At 32.7% G+C, this 18,436-nt stretch overlaps 1 protein-coding gene across 2 annotated transcripts in view; it reads right to left on the bottom strand.

Annotated features, from left to right (window-relative positions):
* Positions 1–5,059: 5,059 nt before the first annotated feature.
* Positions 5,060–18,436, bottom strand: part of axed (axundead) — a 30,681-nt gene continuing 17,304 nt past the window's right edge. For both annotated transcript variants that reach the window (XM_069044723.1, XM_069044721.1), the window contains 2 exons: positions 6,703–6,842; positions 5,060–6,604 (listed from right to left, as the gene is read on the bottom strand). In XM_069044723.1, the coding sequence (XP_068900824.1) occupies positions 5,746–6,604; positions 6,703–6,830 (987 nt within the window). In that variant the 5' untranslated portion in view covers positions 6,831–6,842 and the 3' untranslated portion in view covers positions 5,060–5,745. The remainder of the gene's footprint in view (positions 6,605–6,702; positions 6,843–18,436) is intronic.

The following is an 18,436-nucleotide window of genomic DNA, read 5'->3' as shown; positions in this document are numbered from 1 at the left end:
GAGGCACTGAATAACGTATTACCGGCTGCATTTAACTTTCGTTAGGGTCAGAAAGTTATGTGAATCAGTCTATACAAGGTGGTCCCGATATAACCTGCCACAAGAAATCCTGTAATAGGTGACGATGAGTAGAACTCATACACAAAAAATGTTTCTAATAAAAGTCTTTTCGTTTTCGAGATAAAAATAATTGAAAATTTGGTCAAAATTTGTTGTACGCTAATGAGTTAATCGGTTTTAAAAAGGTAATTCTGGTTACTTGGCTGCAATTTCTTTAGCAACGGTACCTGTAACACCTATGACATTTGTCAAGTTTAATTTTAAATTTGCGAATCCTTCAAAAAGTTATGAAATTCGCAAAACAAGAATACGCCGATTTGCATTTACTCTATGGTGAAACACGTGGTAATTCAAGACCGGCAAGGCGACCATACGGCGAGCGTTATCCTGAAGGAGTCCTTCCGTCCCGTTGTACTTTTGTGGAGCTACATCTGCATTTATGTGAGGTTGGTTCTGACTGATTCCAATACGATGGCGTCCGCGATCCTCTATTTAACCCCTCTGGTTTATGAAAATTGGTACCAACGGAAGGTACACAGAACATTTATTATAAAATAATTTTTTTAGTCTAGTTTACCTTTCATTAGTTAGTAGATATTCTCAGTTAGAGTTGAAAGTACGAATATGTAAAGTGTAAATAAATTTATTCAATACATTATTTTGGCTATTTAACCACAATTAAGACGATACTCTTATTGTACAGTTCTTCCACAATTTTGCACACACTACCTCTACATTTATTTACACGTTGAGGAACACCACTTTATTTATTACTTACTCATTCATCTCAGTCAACAAAATCAGCTTTTGTACCTAAATAAGCTGGTAAATTAACGCACACAGTGTACAGCGTTTTCAATAAATGTCATTAATTTGATTTAGTTTGTCAGATTTGTCATAAACGATTCAGGTAGAGCTCGTGCCAACTCTCATGATCGATGACGCAGAAACCAAAATGCGTACCGAAGCGTCTGTACTATTCGAACTAAAAACATCGGTACCATTTTGTCATATTGTACATATTTGTGAGCTAATTTATGTTGATATTTATTTGGCGAGAAGCCGACAAGTCCTTAGATAATGTCGGACATTCTAATCCAAATCCTTGAACAGTGTAAAATGCAAATTTGCCGCCACCCTGAAAATTTGAACTAAACGACCGACGTTTTTACGTTTCACTTATCAAAATTGGGCTCCGCCTTCGCGCAGCTTTTGTCAAGGTCATCGATCATGACAGTTGGCACAAGCTCTACCTATGTTGCTTAGATACTGTCATCCTTACAAACACCAACAATTAATTCCTGAGTAGGTACATATTTTTGTGATCAGCAGCGTCGAATGGGTGTGGATAGGGGTTAATTTATCCTCATTATTTTGGACCTAATGAAAAGGGGTTTTTTGGACTTGTTAGATCCTTCTAATGACCCAGAATTTTTTTGGCAGGTTATATCGGGACCACCCTGTATGTCCCCAAAAAAGAAGACGAGTCCATAACTCCCTTATTTATCGAAGGATTTTAATTATTTAGGTATACATCAAATTAAATAGTTGTGAATAGGCTACAAGAAAACCTTCAAGGTTAAACTGTCAAAAAATTTTTTTTTCAAATACAAACACATAATTTTTTTAATTAATTCTGATAGAGATTTTTATTCTGAAAACAACAATGTATCACAAGTATACACTTACATACCAAAAATACAAAAAAAGTAAAAAAACGCTACTCTCGTCTATGCTAAAAGTGCGCTCTGCGCATTCCTATATGTTATTATTTATCATTTGTTTTTCCAGCTAATTTAATTTGGTTTATTCTATTTTAGTCAATAACCGTCTTTATACGCCCCCAAATGAGGGCATAAATTGGCCTTTATAGCACAGATCTGTCAAAAATCTGCCAAGCAACGGTTGGTTTAATTATTCAAACAATGGTATTAAACATCATTTTATTAAAGAAAATCATACATTATAGACACAGTAACCCTAACAACATCAAAATGGCAAAATTTGCATGAACACAACTTTTAATTGATTTCCTTTAAGGAATACTAAATATTTGCTTGAATTTTTTAGAAATTATAAAATAGAATAAAACGTTGTATGTATGTACTATGCCGGCCAAAAAATTTTGGCCGTCATTGTCTGTCAATTCAAAAAAAAAATTGTAATCCGTACTTTATTGTCATCATGATTACCGTCTTGATTTCAAAACTCAAAATTATTTTGTCATTTCTACTACACAGAACATTTACCTCAGGTTATCTATGTACGATTGCTCTAATTTTGTTTATTCACGTCGGATTTTTGGAATATCTGAGTTTCAAACAGTTTAAATTGATTGTCAAAATGACAAGAATCGAAAGTGGGGTTACGATTCCTAAAGGTGATTGTCAAGAAAGTGACGGCCAAAATTTTTTGGCCGCCATAGTACCACGGGCATAATTGTCGATTATGGCCCTCGGGAATTTAAAAGCCCTCGTTCCTCGGGCTTTAAACATTCCCTCGTGCCATTATCTCCTGATTATGCCCTTAATACATAAATAACTATTATTGCATTGTAACGCAATGCATTTTGATAGCTTCTCGCTTGGTGCTCGTCATTTGTTTCAAAAGGTAGTGTTAGTTTGTAATTTTTTTTCTTATTTCAGGTTATACTTGTAATACATTATTGTTTTCAGAATAAAAATCTCTATCACAATTACTAAATAGCTATTTATGCACCAAGGGCGTTACAACGATGATTACGCCAGGAGAACGATGAATCCAGCTCGAGGGCTTTAGCCCGAGAGATGGATATCGTTCGATGGGCGTAATCATTCGGTGACGCCTTGGTGCATACAAGATTTTATTTTTCACTATACGTGTTCTTAAAAAAAACAATTGGCATCTTTGCAATTATGAATTGATGAGGGCGTTATGAATTCATTACGCCCGCTTATTTTTATTACGCCCTGTTATTATTCCCCGGTTGTTATGGACATGTTTACGTATTTCGTATCCTAGGAGTTATCATGCAATTATACTAAGTAAAGTGAAAAATAATAGTTATTTATGCAACGAGGTTCTGTGTAAATTGGGCTTTTCTAATTGCCTCGAAGGCAATTAGAAAAGCCCAATTTGCACAGAAACGAGTTGCATACAAAATTTTATTGTTTGAAACGACATCCCCAAAGCTTCCTAATCTATTAAAAATGATTTCGCATTTGCTTTTGACAGTTTTGACAAATTTTTCAAGAAATGTCACTTTGAATGTGTTGTCTAGGGCAACAGTTGGTTATCTGCTATTTTTTGCTTTAGAGCAGTTAGGAGACAGTTTACAAAGGAGAAAAATGAGAATTTATGACAGTTGTAAGCAATAATAGCTATTTATGCACCAAGGGCGTTACAACGATGATTACGCCCGGAGAACGATGGAGATGGATATCGTTCGATGGGCGTAATCATTCGGTGACGCTGTGGTGCATACAAGATTTTATTTTTCACTATACGTGTTCAAAAAAAAAAAATCGGCATCTTTGCAATTATGAATTGATGAGGGCGTTATGAATTTATTACGCCTGCTTATTCTTATTACGCCTGTATTATTCCCTGGTTGTTATGGACATGTTTACGTATTTCGTATCCTAGGAGTTATCATGCAATTATACGAAAGTGAAAAATAAAAATATACAGGGTTATTCACGAGAGGGGTACTTATTAATTTTTATTTTGCCGCAACCTACAATACCAATGGCAGTAACTACTAAATCAAATTTGTTATTTCTTTTAAATTAGAAATCAAAGTAAGTTGGATAGATTTGTGAGAAATGTCAGATTGCCAGATAACCTGTATTTAATCAAAATTCAACACATAAATTAACAAATTAAGTTACATAATTTAACAAATTAAGTTAATGTAAAAGGTGTGTCTACCTACCATCGGCTTCTAAACATCCGCAGCGGCGACAGAATTCTTTCCACACTCTCCACAAATGAGAAGCATGTCAGTTTTTTCGTCAAAGATTTTTTGCTTTAACGTCAAAGAGACAGAACTAAGGGCCATTGTGGATTCAGTTATAATTATTTTCAAAATTTGAAATCAAGATATTGTTGCAATGTGTATAATGGGTTGCGGTAAAAAGAAATTCAGAAATACCCCTCTCGTGAATAACCCGGTATACAGGTCAATGTATGTAACCAATGTTACGTCAAAATAGCTATAAAATACTTGACAATTAAAAAAAAATTGTCAAGTTGGTTGTTTGTTATAGCTTGATCCCAATGTCATCAGTTCAAGATTTTCATAATAGGCTGGCATATTGCCTAGAACGTAACGGTGGCCATTTCGAATAATTATTAAAGTAATTTATTATTCCTTATTTGTTCCTACTACATGATTAATAAATTTCACAAAAATCAATTTACTTTGTTGAATCATCTTGAATGACACTTCCAGTCGACATTTCGACCATTTTAGACAGGTTTGTGATATGACTGGTTGCATCGCAAATACTCGCAATGCATTGATCTCTGCTTTTTTAAATTTGAACGTAGGGACTAAACATGTCCCGGCTCCCGGGATGTATAAATTAGGTATAGGCAACTAAATATACGCTTGCAAATAACATTGTAAGAAACTTCCTGAGAAATAGGTGTTACCTTGTAAGTTACGTGCCTATTCCGACATTAGAAACATTTTTAACCCAAATGTGAAAATGAATGTGTGAATCTTCTAATATTATTGAATCTACAGGAAAAAATCCATCAACCAGCAATGAGGGAATGAGGTATCAACCTCACAGAAAACAAAGTTACAATAAATAAGAATTCAATAGACTAAATAATAATATAAATTATTCATTATAAATAAATTTAATCTTGACATTCTTTATGTTGTGCATTATTAGTTGTAAATTCCGTTTCTTTAACTTTAGTTTCAAATTACAGTTTCTATATTCATCGTGGTACCTATTGTTAAAGTACCTACTTATACAATAAAGAACTTGTTATATTAAAACAATACTAACTTTATCACATGATTTAATTGTTTTTACAGTCAGGATACAGAAATACGTGTATTATGCAAGTAAAATATGGCAATCAAATTTGATTTAAAAATATTACAACTAATAGAACTGGCCTACATTACCACTCAACAGCCATCTATTTAAAATAGATGGTAACAACACTTTCGTTTTCTAACACAAAAAATCTCATTCTTAGCCTAGCGTTTGAACTGCATAATCATAAAATACATTTATATAGTAATTGATTTAAATTCCAACAGTGATAGAAACTTCATATAAAACAAGCCTAGGCCCAGCCTAAAATTCTGTCGTAAACATGAAATTTTTAGGTATATATATATTATATTAAAAAAAAACAATTTTTGGTATTAAAAATTATAAATAAACACATCACAGACTTGAAAAAATAAAATAAGTAAAACGGAACACAACAAATGTACTTACTAAGTACTCGATTCTTACAGATAACATTCGAATCCACTAAAACTAAATTTGAAAGAAGAAATCACATTAACATTTTGTCTAAACATTTCGATAGTCTTTCCGTCGTTTGACAGATAATAATGCTTTTATTAAATACGTAGCAATCATCACAAAACATGGCTAGTAGTTGTTATCGAAATATGTAGTTACGAACAAGTGCTGTTTTGAAAAATGTTTTCGGAGGTTATAAAACAGTACTTTAATCGAAAATGGCAGACCAACAAGTCAAAAAGTTCAAAAGAAACTTGTCACAAGTTGTGTTATTACTGCATCGAGTATTCTTGCTTTTTCCAGAACAATCCATTGCCCTGATACTGCTTTGAGAACTTAAGAGTTTCGGTTTTTCTGTGCCGATCACTCGCGGTTGTGAAATTCTATGAGGTAATTCTTCGACCGGTCTGTTTTTACTCTTTTCTTTTATGTAAAACTGTATTTTCCTCCACTCTTTCTCTTCAAGAATATCGCTTCGCGTAGGTCCTTTTTCCCCTTGAATAGTCCTATTACAAAATTCTTTCTTTGACATAAGCCCGTATCGTGGAGCGTATCTCAGATCTCGAACAACAGCTTTAATGTTCACCAGATGCGGTTGAAGTGTTCTCCTGTGGCACTCCTTTGTCGCCCATTTTAATACTGTAGCATACACCAAACATTCGTTTTTCACTTCTAATGTGTCCCTTGTAATTATCGCTAACAGATCTGAATACGATAGGTCCAGTAATTCGTTTTGTTTTAAAATGTAGTCGGCATTCTTGTCAATTTCTAATAGGCAGTTATGTCGCAGGTTGTCTGTCAGTTCTTGAACCCAGTCTTTATCTCGTAAATTTTCATTTTCCACGATGGGAGGAGCAGATGGTTCAAAGTCGTTCGGATTTGAACACGGCATCTTGCACTGGGATAGATGCGAAAATATCGACAAAACATTCGTCCTGTCGAGCTTCCGATCGAGAATTTCAATGCACTGCTTTGCCAGTGGCATGTTCTTCAAGTTCACTGCTGTAGATAGTAGTTTACATGCGAGATTTGGGTCCTCTATCTGAAGTTGGTCCGCTTTCATCGAACTGAAATCGGACAAAATCATTTAAATGCCTACAATTTTTATTAAATTTAATTAATTCGATTAATTAGTGGGGAATAAATTAATAACAATCAAAATTACCTGGTGATGTTTTTGTATGCTTCCGCGTAAGAATTTCGCCTAAATTTGGTTTCGGGGGTTTCTTCGGAAGTTACCGCATTCAACATTGGTTCTGTTTCTGCGTATGGTTCGTTCGTTACTATCACCATTTTTGATAAAATCTATAACCAAATACGATTTATTAGTAGTATTCAAAAACTTTTCGCCACACTTTAAAATTAAACTTCAGTGTAACTTGCAAGCGTCATGTTAATAATAATTTCCTAATTATGAACGTTAGCTGTACTTATACCGCGCTCCAGCACAAAATATTGAGTGGGGGTGCTAATACTGATAATGATAACAATTGATAAAAAGATGAAAAATATGGTTCATCTGATATTTATTTTTAATTAATATTTCATTTAAAATTTTTACTATACGTCTAGATGGTTCCAAATAGTAGAAGTATTAATTACAATTTACTAAATATGTATATCTATTCTATTTTCGTAATTAACTGATATTAATGTTTTCTAATTATAAATGCGTTGATTAAAATATACAATGTGAGCCAAGTATATTCATTATAATTTTAAACGTACACTAATATGTAAATTGTTTTGAATTGATATTTTTTTTTATTGTATTATCATTTTTATATTAATAAACATTTAGTAATTTAAATCGCTTTTTGTTACATTAATTAATAACAAAAATTGGGAGAATTGTAAATTAAATGAAATAAAATATTCTATTTGAAAATTTATTTAGGGTGAAATCAATATACATCAGAATATTAAAACCCCAGGATCTTCAGACCATTTGTGAAAATCACATGCATTGGATTCAGTTTTGCACTATACGTCCGTATGAGCGCAGAAATGCGATGTACAGTCATGTTCAGATAAATCTGGGACAACTTTATTTTTCGAAAGTAATGTGGGCTGAACATTGGACAATATTTCCATGGATTTTTTGCTGCCAGAAAAAATAGCAAATAGCATTTGTCAAAGTTGATATGTGATTATACCTTTCAAAGCAATTTTACCGCAAACTGCCTAATGATAATAAAATAAAAATTGAATTGTTAATTTTAGCCAAAATATATCTATATACAGGGTGGTCCCGATATAACCTGCCAGAAGAAATACAGTAATAGGTGACGATGAGTAGAACTCATACACAAAAAATGTTTCTAATAAAAGTCTTTTCGTTTTCGAGATAAAAATAATTGAAAATTTGGTCAAAATTTGCTGTACGCTAATGAGTTAATCGGTTTTAAAAAGGTAATTCTGGTTACTTGGCTGCAGTTTCTTTAGCAACGGTACCTGTAACACCTATGACATTTGTCAAGTTTAATTTTAAATTTGCGAATCCTTCAAAAAGTTATGAAATTCACAAAACAAGAATACGCCGATTTGCATTTACTCTATAGCGAAACACGTGGTAATTCAAGACCGGCAAAGCGACAATACGACGAGCGTTTTCCTGAAGGAGTCCTTCCGTCTCGTTGTACTTTTGTGGAGCTACATCTGCAATTATGTGAGGTTGGTTCTCACTGATTGCAATACGATGGCGTCCCCGATCCTCCATTTTACCCCTCTGGATTTTAATTTTTGGGGCCACACGAAGGATTTGGTATACGAAGTTGAAATAAAGACAAAAGGCCAAGTCTAGAAACGCGTAACAGACGGCGAACCAGATTCGTAAAAACCCAGAAATGCTGAATTCTGTTTATGAAAATTGATACCGGCGTATTCAAATGTGCTTAAATGCCAACGGAAGGCACACAGAACATTTATTATAAAATAATTTGTCTAGTCTAGTTTACGTTTCATTAGTTAGTAGATATTCCCAGTTAGTGTTAAAAGTACGAATATGTAAAGTGGAAATAAATTTATTCAATACATTATTTTGGCTATTTAACCACAATTAAGACGATACTCTTATTACACAGTTCTTCCACAATTTTGCACACACTACCTCCACATTTATTTACACATGGAGGAACACCACTTTATTTATTACTCATTCATCTCAGACTACAAAATCAGCTTTTGTACCTAAATAAGCTGGCGAATTAACGCACACAGTGTACAGCGTTTTCAATAAATGTCATTAATTTGATTTAGTTTGTCAGATTTGAGATTTGTCATAAACGATTCAGGTACCTATGTTGCTTACGAGTAGATACTGTCATCCTTACAAACACCAACAATGAATTCCTGAGTAGGTACGTATTTTTGTGGTCAGCAGCGTCGAATGGGTGTGTATAGGGGTTAATTTATCCCCATTATTTTGGACCTAATGAAAAGGGGTTTTTTAGACTTGTTAGATCCGTCTAATGACCCCAAATTTTTTTGGCAGGTTATATCGGGACCACCCTGTATATAAAAATGAATCGCCGTTCGTTAGTCTCGCTAAAACTCAAAAACGGCTCGACCGATTTGAATAATTATTTTTTTATTTTGTTCGCTTTACTTCAGGGGTGGTTTAAAAAGAAAAAAAAATCAGAAAAGTTGTCCGGAAAATTAAAAATTTCGGGAAAAACTGAAAGTGCTTTTTTCTGTGGGAACGGCTGGAACGATTTGGCTAATTTTTTTTAATGGTCGTAATAATCCGTATGAGGTTTTTATGTAAAGAAAAATTGGAAAAGTTGCTCGGAAAATTGGAAAATTCGGGAAAAACTGAAAGTGCTTTTTTGTGATGGATATGCATAATTATTTTTTTTTGTTTTGTTCGTTATAGTCGTGAAAAAGTTTTCAGAAAAAAAAAATCGGGACAATTACAAAGGAAATTCGAAAAATTCGGACAAACTGCAAAAATTATAATTTTTGTATGCATTCTCGATCATAACTGACGATAGGAACGACATATTTGATTAATTCTTTTTTTCTTGTTCGATATGCCCCGGGATGGAAATAACTCAATTGAATGTTTTCAATAGAAAAAAAAAACTGGGAGATTTGGAGAAAAATCTGGAAAAACTAAATTAAAATAATTCGGGGAAAACTAAGTGCTTTTTGTATGAACTCAAGACCATAACTCAGGATTCAACCGATGGCTATGCCTAATTATTTGTTGGTTTTGTTTGTTAGGGTTTTGGATAAGTTTTCGGAAAAAAGAAATTGGAACAATTACAAAGGAAAGTCGGAAAATTCGGACAACAGGAGATACATATTTGCTTGATGCTTTTTTTTGTTTTCAATTGAAAAAAATCTGGAAGATGTGAAGAAAAACCTGGAAAGACGCAATCCAGTAAATTAAAATAAAATTACATTTGCTTTTACTTTTGTGTTGTTTCGCGATCTGTCCAAAAAATGTAGTACATAGTTGTTTTATTTCTATTCCAATTTATTTGCCTACATGCACAAATGTTATTTGACAGGTGATTGTGAAATTGGGAATCAAACCAATCGGATTGTTTACTTGAACATCGATCTTGCAATCGAAATCGAAATATTGAGTGATTCAAAATAATGGTGGATAAATCTGGCAACTATGTACGAAAATTAATGTGGCAACGTGTGGGTAGGATAGAGTTGACATTTCTTTGACGACAGTTCATAGACAAAACCGCATGTTTCCAACTCCCAATTCCAGGCACATCACACATTTCCAGCATTTCAGCAGTGTATAATACTGCCAATAGAATTCATCTCCCGTGTAAAATTCCTCATTTTTACTTTGTTTGCACATTTCCAATAGCTTTTCACAAATTCACAAATTCACAAAAAAATTTAGGTATTGAAATTTGGACAAGACAACGTCTGTCGGGTCAGCTAGTTTTTTAATAAAATGTTAATTAATTCACCGCTTGAAGTCACATTTAAAACCCAAAAAAAAAGTTGTCCCAGATTTATTTGAACATGACTGTACAGTTCAAGCACGAAAGTTGAGTACGCCACTGATATCACATTAGGAAGAAGAGTAAGATTAAAATGTTATCGAGTGCAACGTAAAGAAGGTGCAAGAAGTTTTTGGTTTTCATTCATAGTATTCTTACACGTTTTTGCGGCTCTGTGTATTTAAAGTGTTTTTTGAATATTTCATTCATAGTAAGATTTTTGAGTTTTTGTGACTCTATTTTTAAAGCGTTTTTGCGGCTGTTCACGTTTCGATTTATTAGAAGAATTTCCAGAATCGTCTCGTTTGGGATGGAATTAAGTTGAACTTGATGAATTTAAAATGTTTCACAACATTTTCAGTCTATTCACTTATTGAAGATATGTACAGGGTTATTATAAATGATTGTAGTCGAAGCAGGCCATGCCCATGTTATTACATTTTTGCCGCTTTGATGTGAACTGTCAATTTTTGTCGCTGTCTGTCATTTTTTAGGTGAAAAGTGCGGTGCGGTTTTTTAATTAACGATTGAATCCAAAAATTTTAAGTTGTTTTACAACCAATCCTAAAAATATTGAGTTGTTTTGCACCCAATTTAATTCCTGTGTGTGAACACACCGTTAAATGTATACACACCGTACTCACTTATTCACATCATTTTGATGTTTTCTATGTGGAGCGGCAACCATAAATTTTATATTCAGTTTTTACGCCTACTTCGACTACAATCATTTAGAATAACCCTGTACTATGGTTTACATATTATGATACATTTAATTTTTACCTTGTATTTAATTTTTTAATTTAATAACAAAAATGGGGGTTTCAAATGAAGCAAAAAATGTTATTCCTGTGAAGTTTTTGCGTAAAATCAAAAATTTGTTTTCCTCTTGTGAACTCAATCCGGGGACACACGGTATGCGAGTTAAATACGATGTTTTATCTACTATTGGCGAAAATCTCATTTTTAACAAACCAAAAGAATGCATTCAAAAGTCAAAATTCAATGACAGTAAATGTTCGTTTTGTTACCATGGTTACGTTTTTGTACATAATGCAATAATTATGGTTTATACACATTTGTTACCCTGGTTATAAGTAAGGCTGGGAATTGTATTCCAATGGGTCATATGCATAAACCATTAGCAAATGCTTTTACTTGTATTAGTAAGAGATAGAAATACATGGATTCTATTAGATAGAAAAAGACAAATATATAGTATAAGCAAATGCTTCATTCATTCTGTGATTTTTAAAGGGGCGTTAAAATTTTAGCGTCTTTTAAAATTTTAAATTTTAAGCCCTGATTGGTCATTGCTATGACAACTTAATTTAACGCGCTTTAAAATTTAGCGGAGCAATTACAGAATACGCCTCTATGTAAAATTCGAATAACTATTCGAATAATTCGAATATTCGAATAAATATTCGACTGACTATTCGAATACCGAAATCTAAGAAAGTCCCAGCCTTAGTTATAAGCAATAAAAATAGTACAATTATGAGGTTGTACAGGGTCATTATAAATGATTGTCCCATCGCAGTTGGCGTTGAAAACCCACACAAATTTTGGATGTACCGCCAGCCTCGCAACGTTAGACAAACTAGTAGACACATTTCCATTACCGCCGACAGCACCACCTATCGGCTATACTAGTCTCACTCATGTTATGAGGCTTGCGGCACATTCAACTATGTCACCAACGTCTACTGCGATGGGACAATAATTTATAATGACCCTGTATATAACAACCATAATTAATTCAGTTAATAATGTATATCACAATTAACTAAAATACAACAAATAATAGGTGTCTTATTTAATAGTCGTAGATAAAAATAGTAATTTTCGAATCATGATTTGTAAAAAAAATTTTTAAATATTTTTATAAATGAAAGAAGTATTAAATTCGTCGATCATATTCTCTAGTGTAACATACACATTTGCCATAAAACATTATTGATGGGTACATTTAAAATGAAAAATAATAAAAACATTTTATTATCAATGTTCTGTTGATATGACAAAAGTTCTCAAGTACATGTTAAGCTGATATTGATATTATTTTATGTAATGATAAAAACAAGATTATCTTATACGTCTGATAAAAGTGGAGGTTATTTGTTATTGTATATTTATTTATAAATCCTACAGTTATTTAAAGAAAATATTAGATGTCAGTAGAATTAATTACAATAGTACTATGGCGGACAATAAATTTAGGCCAGCCTGTCATTGGCTTGACATCAAAATGTGAAGCTGGCAGTATGTTCAACTAACCCCATTTTCGATTTTTGTCATTCTTGTCATCGTGATGACAGCGATAATCAAAATTAAAATTGGGAAAAGAAGCGTGCACCAGAGATAAGTGCTACTTCAAATCAGTTATTATAGTGCGTCATGAAATCAATAAAAAATCGCAATCAATATATTCCCGATGTCCGGAAGTGAGGTCATCGTTATTGCCTGCAAAATCGCGCTTGTGTTAGTGTTAAAATTCTGAAGCATCATCTTCGATCTTGTCTACATTTGTTGCTATTTGTCAGATTTGTTCAACACTTAACTTTCCGTTGAAAATAAACGACTGAAATCAATAAAAAATTGCGATCAAGATATTCCCTATGTCCGGATGGCCGCAGAGCAAGTGAGGTTATCGTTATTCCCTGCAAAATCGCGCTTGTGTTGGTGTTAAAATTCTGAAGCATCATCTTCTATTTCGTCTACATCTGCTAATAGTGCTATAGTGGCATACGGATTTCGATTAATTCAAGGTGTGTCCCATAACATTAAACATTAATTATTGTACCAATTGTAAAAAAGTTGAAAAATAAAGTTTAGATCTACGTTGCTATAGTTATTTAGGCCCGGTTTCTGGAAACATTTTATTTGGCCAGTTAGTTAACTTTCCGATAAATACAAAAATCATGTAATGTGATTGGTCACTTTCTAGCGTTTCTATAGCAACGCTTGATTTAACCGGCCGTTAAGTTATCGGACCGTTCCAGAAACCGGGCCTTAATCATTCATAACGGCCGCTCCTGCTCATAACGGACACCCTTAACGGACTCCGGCCGTTATGAGGTTGTTTACATGGTGACAAACAGTCCGGAAAGCCACCTTTAACAACTAGATATTACAAAAAAAAAAATTCGGGTTCTAAAACTAAAACTTTTCTGATACGTTAGTTTAAAACTAGATAAATGTTAAAATACTGTATACGTACAGTGTGCCCACGAAAGTCGTGGCAACTTTTACGCTGCGTACTAATAGGTGGCACTATTCAAGATACGAATCAAACAAGTGTTGCAACGTTGCTTACTATGTATTGGGTGATTCACAATGATTGTGGCCAAGTATGGCAACTATGTACGAAAATTTATGTGGCAACTGTGTGGATGAGGTAGAGTTGTCATTTGTATGACATTTCATAAGCGTGCATTTGATTTTTTTGACATCATTACACATTGATTTGACAGTTTTCAAAATTGCGCGACTATGAACTGTCAAAGAAATATCAACTCTACCCTACCCACACAGTTGCCACATAAACTTTCGTACATAGTTGCCATACTTGGCCACAATCATTTTGAATCACCCAATATTTAAAACATTTTCATGGGATACAAGCATATCGATTTCTTCTTTTTTTTGACTTTCTCAAATGTCATCATTTGTCATTATTTTTTTCAAGTTGTTTACCTATGGATTTAAGCTTAGAACAAATAATAGCTATTGTTAAATGGTTTTACATGGCATGGTCAGCATAATGGTGGACAGTTTGAAAATTTTAAATACATTTTTGAATGTTTATGTGTTCATTATTTTTGACTTTTGCATAACCTAATTTACAGTGACACTGACAATGTTTTGTAAAGTTGCTATATTTCAAAAATATTTTCTCTTAATAGTTCCATCTGGTGGAAATAATTAGAAAGCTTGCCACCGCTTTCCTGGGCACACTGTAGGTAAAGTTGCCGCAAGTTGCAAAAAACCACTTTGCATTTGCAACAGCACTTTTATGGCATTAGTCATTTAAAATTACTTTAAAACTGTACTTATATGGAAAATATTCAACCCAAACTATGATTTTCTGGTCCCTTTGTGCCTCTATTTGGTTCAAAAATATGAAAAAATGCTGTTGCAAAAGACAAGTGGTTTTTTGCAACTTGAGTCAACTTTATACAGGCTGTCCCAGAACTCGCGCGTCAGCCGTTAACTGCGAATTTTAATATTTAATCCGACAAGGATTCTACAACAAAAAACGTCAAAAGCATATTAGTTTTGAAATGAAAACGATTTTAAGATAACCAATCACACACGCCTTCCTGAAGGTAATTTTACAAAATGTATGCGTTTCCGAGGAAATGACTTTAGATGTTGCTGCTAAAAAACTGTGATGAATTGTTTGGACAACTTTTATTAAATTCTGTCAGTTTGACATTTAACAGAAAACGGAAACAATATTACACAAAAAGCAAATTTTCAAAGTAAATGTTCAAATTGTGCACCACCAACTTGCCTGCACAGTCTTGCTCGTCTAAGTAAATTGTTTCTAGTGTTTTGTAACATTTCTGGTGTGACCAGTTACAAAATTCCAATCGAGGTGCATAATCTTCGGGTAATAGATGTTGAACTTTGGTGTAATGATACGGGTGCATGTGGTTGTGTTTTAAAATTCTTTGAACAATACTTTTTGATAGATTCAGGATGTCGGCCACATTTCTAACACTTCTCGTTCCATCTTCCGTGAATTATTGAAGTACGACTCCTTCTGCATCAGGAGTGCGAACCGTGCGGTCAACACCACCAACTCATTTTCTGTCGGGAACCTTGCGACCGCTTTAGAATTACTGCCACTTTCCCCGTAGATGATCCTCATTTCGGTGTATTCTTCGGAAGTGAACATTTCTTACTGTGTTGCTGTCCAAAAATCGACACTTTTCAAATGACCTACTAATTAATGTCACTTTGACGTTAGTATAAAACGTTTGCACAGTTGACCAGACAAATACTGACTTTTAACATTAATTTTGTTACCTGGTAACAACAGTTCACTGAACAATTCACCTAATACACCTTACTAATTAGTCTTCTGTGATTGGCTATCTTAAAATAGCTGTAATTTAAAAACAAAATTGTTTAAGAAAAAAAATCTTGAAAATCCTATATCAGGTGGAAGAACAGAATGTGTGGTTTACGGCTGACGCGCGAGTTCTGGGACACCCGATATACAGGTGTATCTAAAATGCGTGTGTTAATTTCAACACGTAACAGAGCTTGTTAAATAAAACGTTTTTTCTATTTTTTGAATGTTTTACGAAAAAACGTTGATTCAAAATGTGGAATAAATTAACCATCAAAATGTACATCCCCTTATGGATAAGGACGAAAATTTTCTGTTTTCCAAAAAGTTACATTGTTATAGAAAAAATTTAATAATTAAATTTAAAATTCTCATGGTTACACAATAATAGAAACTATACAGGCTGTCCCAGAATGAATCAGCATAATTTTAACCACGAGCTACTAGCTTCATGTAGAACTCGGAAAAAATATTTAAAAAACTCTGTCAAAAAATAAAATGACATTTAATTTTTGAGGGACAGTTATTTTTAATTGCTTTTTGTCTTGTACGTTGTCTCACAACCTCGTAGGTAAAATTCCGGACATTTTAAAAATACACCCTTGTATATCATATTTTATAAAATGTACACCAATGCGGTTTCCTTGTTTTAAAGCATATTTCCTAGAGGTTACTTCGATTTGGCGTACATTTTATAAAATATGATATACAAGGGTGTATGTTTAAAATGTGCCGAAATTTTACCTACGAGGTTGTGGGACAACGCAGAAGACTAAAAGCGATTAAAAAAAATTTACTTCAAAAATTACCTAAATGTCATTTTATTTTTTGACATAGAACCACTATTGCAAAGTGTTTAATGAAATAAATGTATCTACCTACACTACAGATACTTTTACCTTCCTTTGAAGATTTCAGCAGTATCATGCTGTATAGCGTACACAAAATGTTATAAAAATGTTGTCAGATAAGAATATATTAAAATACACCGATAAGAATAATTAAATAAATAATTGAAATTTTAATGAAATTGTGTTTTGTCTAGAGCGTAAACAACCGTAAATATTTAATGCAGAGCATAAATCATGTAAGTGAAAAAATATTATAACGAAACTTTTGTTAAGATAAAAGTTGATAATATCAGGAAAATTACAAACACCAATAAAAATGCAAGTAGCAGAATAGTGCCAATAAAAGAATCATATTTTACACAGGTGTCCCAAAAGAAAGACGCGAGTTCATAGCTCCCTTATTTATCAGAGGATTTTAATTATTATCTATACACCAAATTAGATGGTTGTGAATAGGCTACAAAATGGCCTAATAAAATCATAGCCCCAGGGGCTTCAAGACTAAACTGCCAAAATATTTTAAGTTTGAGCATAGACGATAGCAGTGGTTGTTTTAATTTTTTTTTTAATCTTTAATATATGTATAAGTGTAAACTTGTGATACATTTTTTCAGAATAAAAATCTTTAGCAAAATTACTAAAAAAAGTCTGTTCAGATTTGAAAACAAATATTTTGATAATTTAGCCTTGAAGCCCTTGGGACTATACATAATTCTATTAGGCCATTTTGTAGCTTATTCAGAACCATTTAATTTGGTGTATAGATAATTAAAATCTTGCGATAAATAAGGAAGCTATGGATTCGTCTTTTTATTGGGGGGACACCCTATAGCTTTAGATTATTCTTTGGATGTGTTAATTTCAATTAATAATACAATAATGGGTAGTATGCATAAGAATAAGCATTTGCTTATACTATATATTTGTCTTTTTCTATCTAATAGAGTCCATGTATTTCTATCTCTCACTAATACAAGTAAAAGCATTTGCTAATAGTTTATGCATATGACCCATTATCTGTCATAATTTAATTAACAAAAATTACGACACGAATTTTATTCAAAATTTGAATGAAATGAAATTGATACAAAAAACATTTCCAAACGTTCCACTTTTCTAATTTAAATTTTATTACCTCAAACGTGGATATTTAATTTTTATCATTTTTTAGAAACAACCTCTTTTTATTTAAGTTTAAAAAATATATCTAGGTATAGGTCTGGTATAGTGCAAATAATACAATTATAATATTTATACTACAACTAAAAACATACTCAATTAATATGCTTTTTTCGTGTGTATATTTTAAGAATTAATATCCTTTTAAAAAAAGAGAGTTTCTCCATAAAGAATTATAAGATTGCACGTGATCGTAAAATTTAGAAACGATTTTACAATTGGTTTATTTTTGGATTAAAATATTATCATTGTCTTTGTTACCTCGAACGGCAAATTCATTGGATTTTCAAATGACGTGTCTTTTGATATCCCTTCCTTTTTAAAATCTTTGCACTTCCGGGTTGAAGATATATAAACAGAAACAGCTATATTACACAAAAAAAAAACAGATTAGGGGCCAGTTTATAGAAAGAGAATTAAATATTTAATTCGAATTAAATTTTAATGCGCGATTAACCCATGAATCCGAAACTTCGATTGGTTCAATCTGATCACGTGTTCAGTTAATCTCACATTTGATGACGATTAACTTAATTTCGCTTCTGTAAACTGGCCCTAGGTGTTACAAAATACGCCTGTTTCGTTTTCTTTGTACCATTGCGTATATAGTCAGTGGAACTATAAAGGCTATCATATGTATGGAATGATATTGTACTTTATATATGTATATACATTATTTTGGTTAATTCATTGCATTGTATTTTGTAATTAGTCTGGTAGTCTGTTAATTTAAAAATTATGTATGTATATGTTGTCATAATTATCTTATCTCTTTATGATGAAGTTGACACAATTCTCTTTTTATAGTGATTA

Source organism: Tenebrio molitor, chromosome 1 (assembly GCF_963966145.1).
Source record: "Tenebrio molitor chromosome 1, icTenMoli1.1, whole genome shotgun sequence".
Taxonomy (NCBI): Eukaryota; Metazoa; Arthropoda; class Insecta; order Coleoptera; family Tenebrionidae; genus Tenebrio; species Tenebrio molitor.
This window is presented reverse-complemented; position numbering and strand designations above follow the sequence as displayed.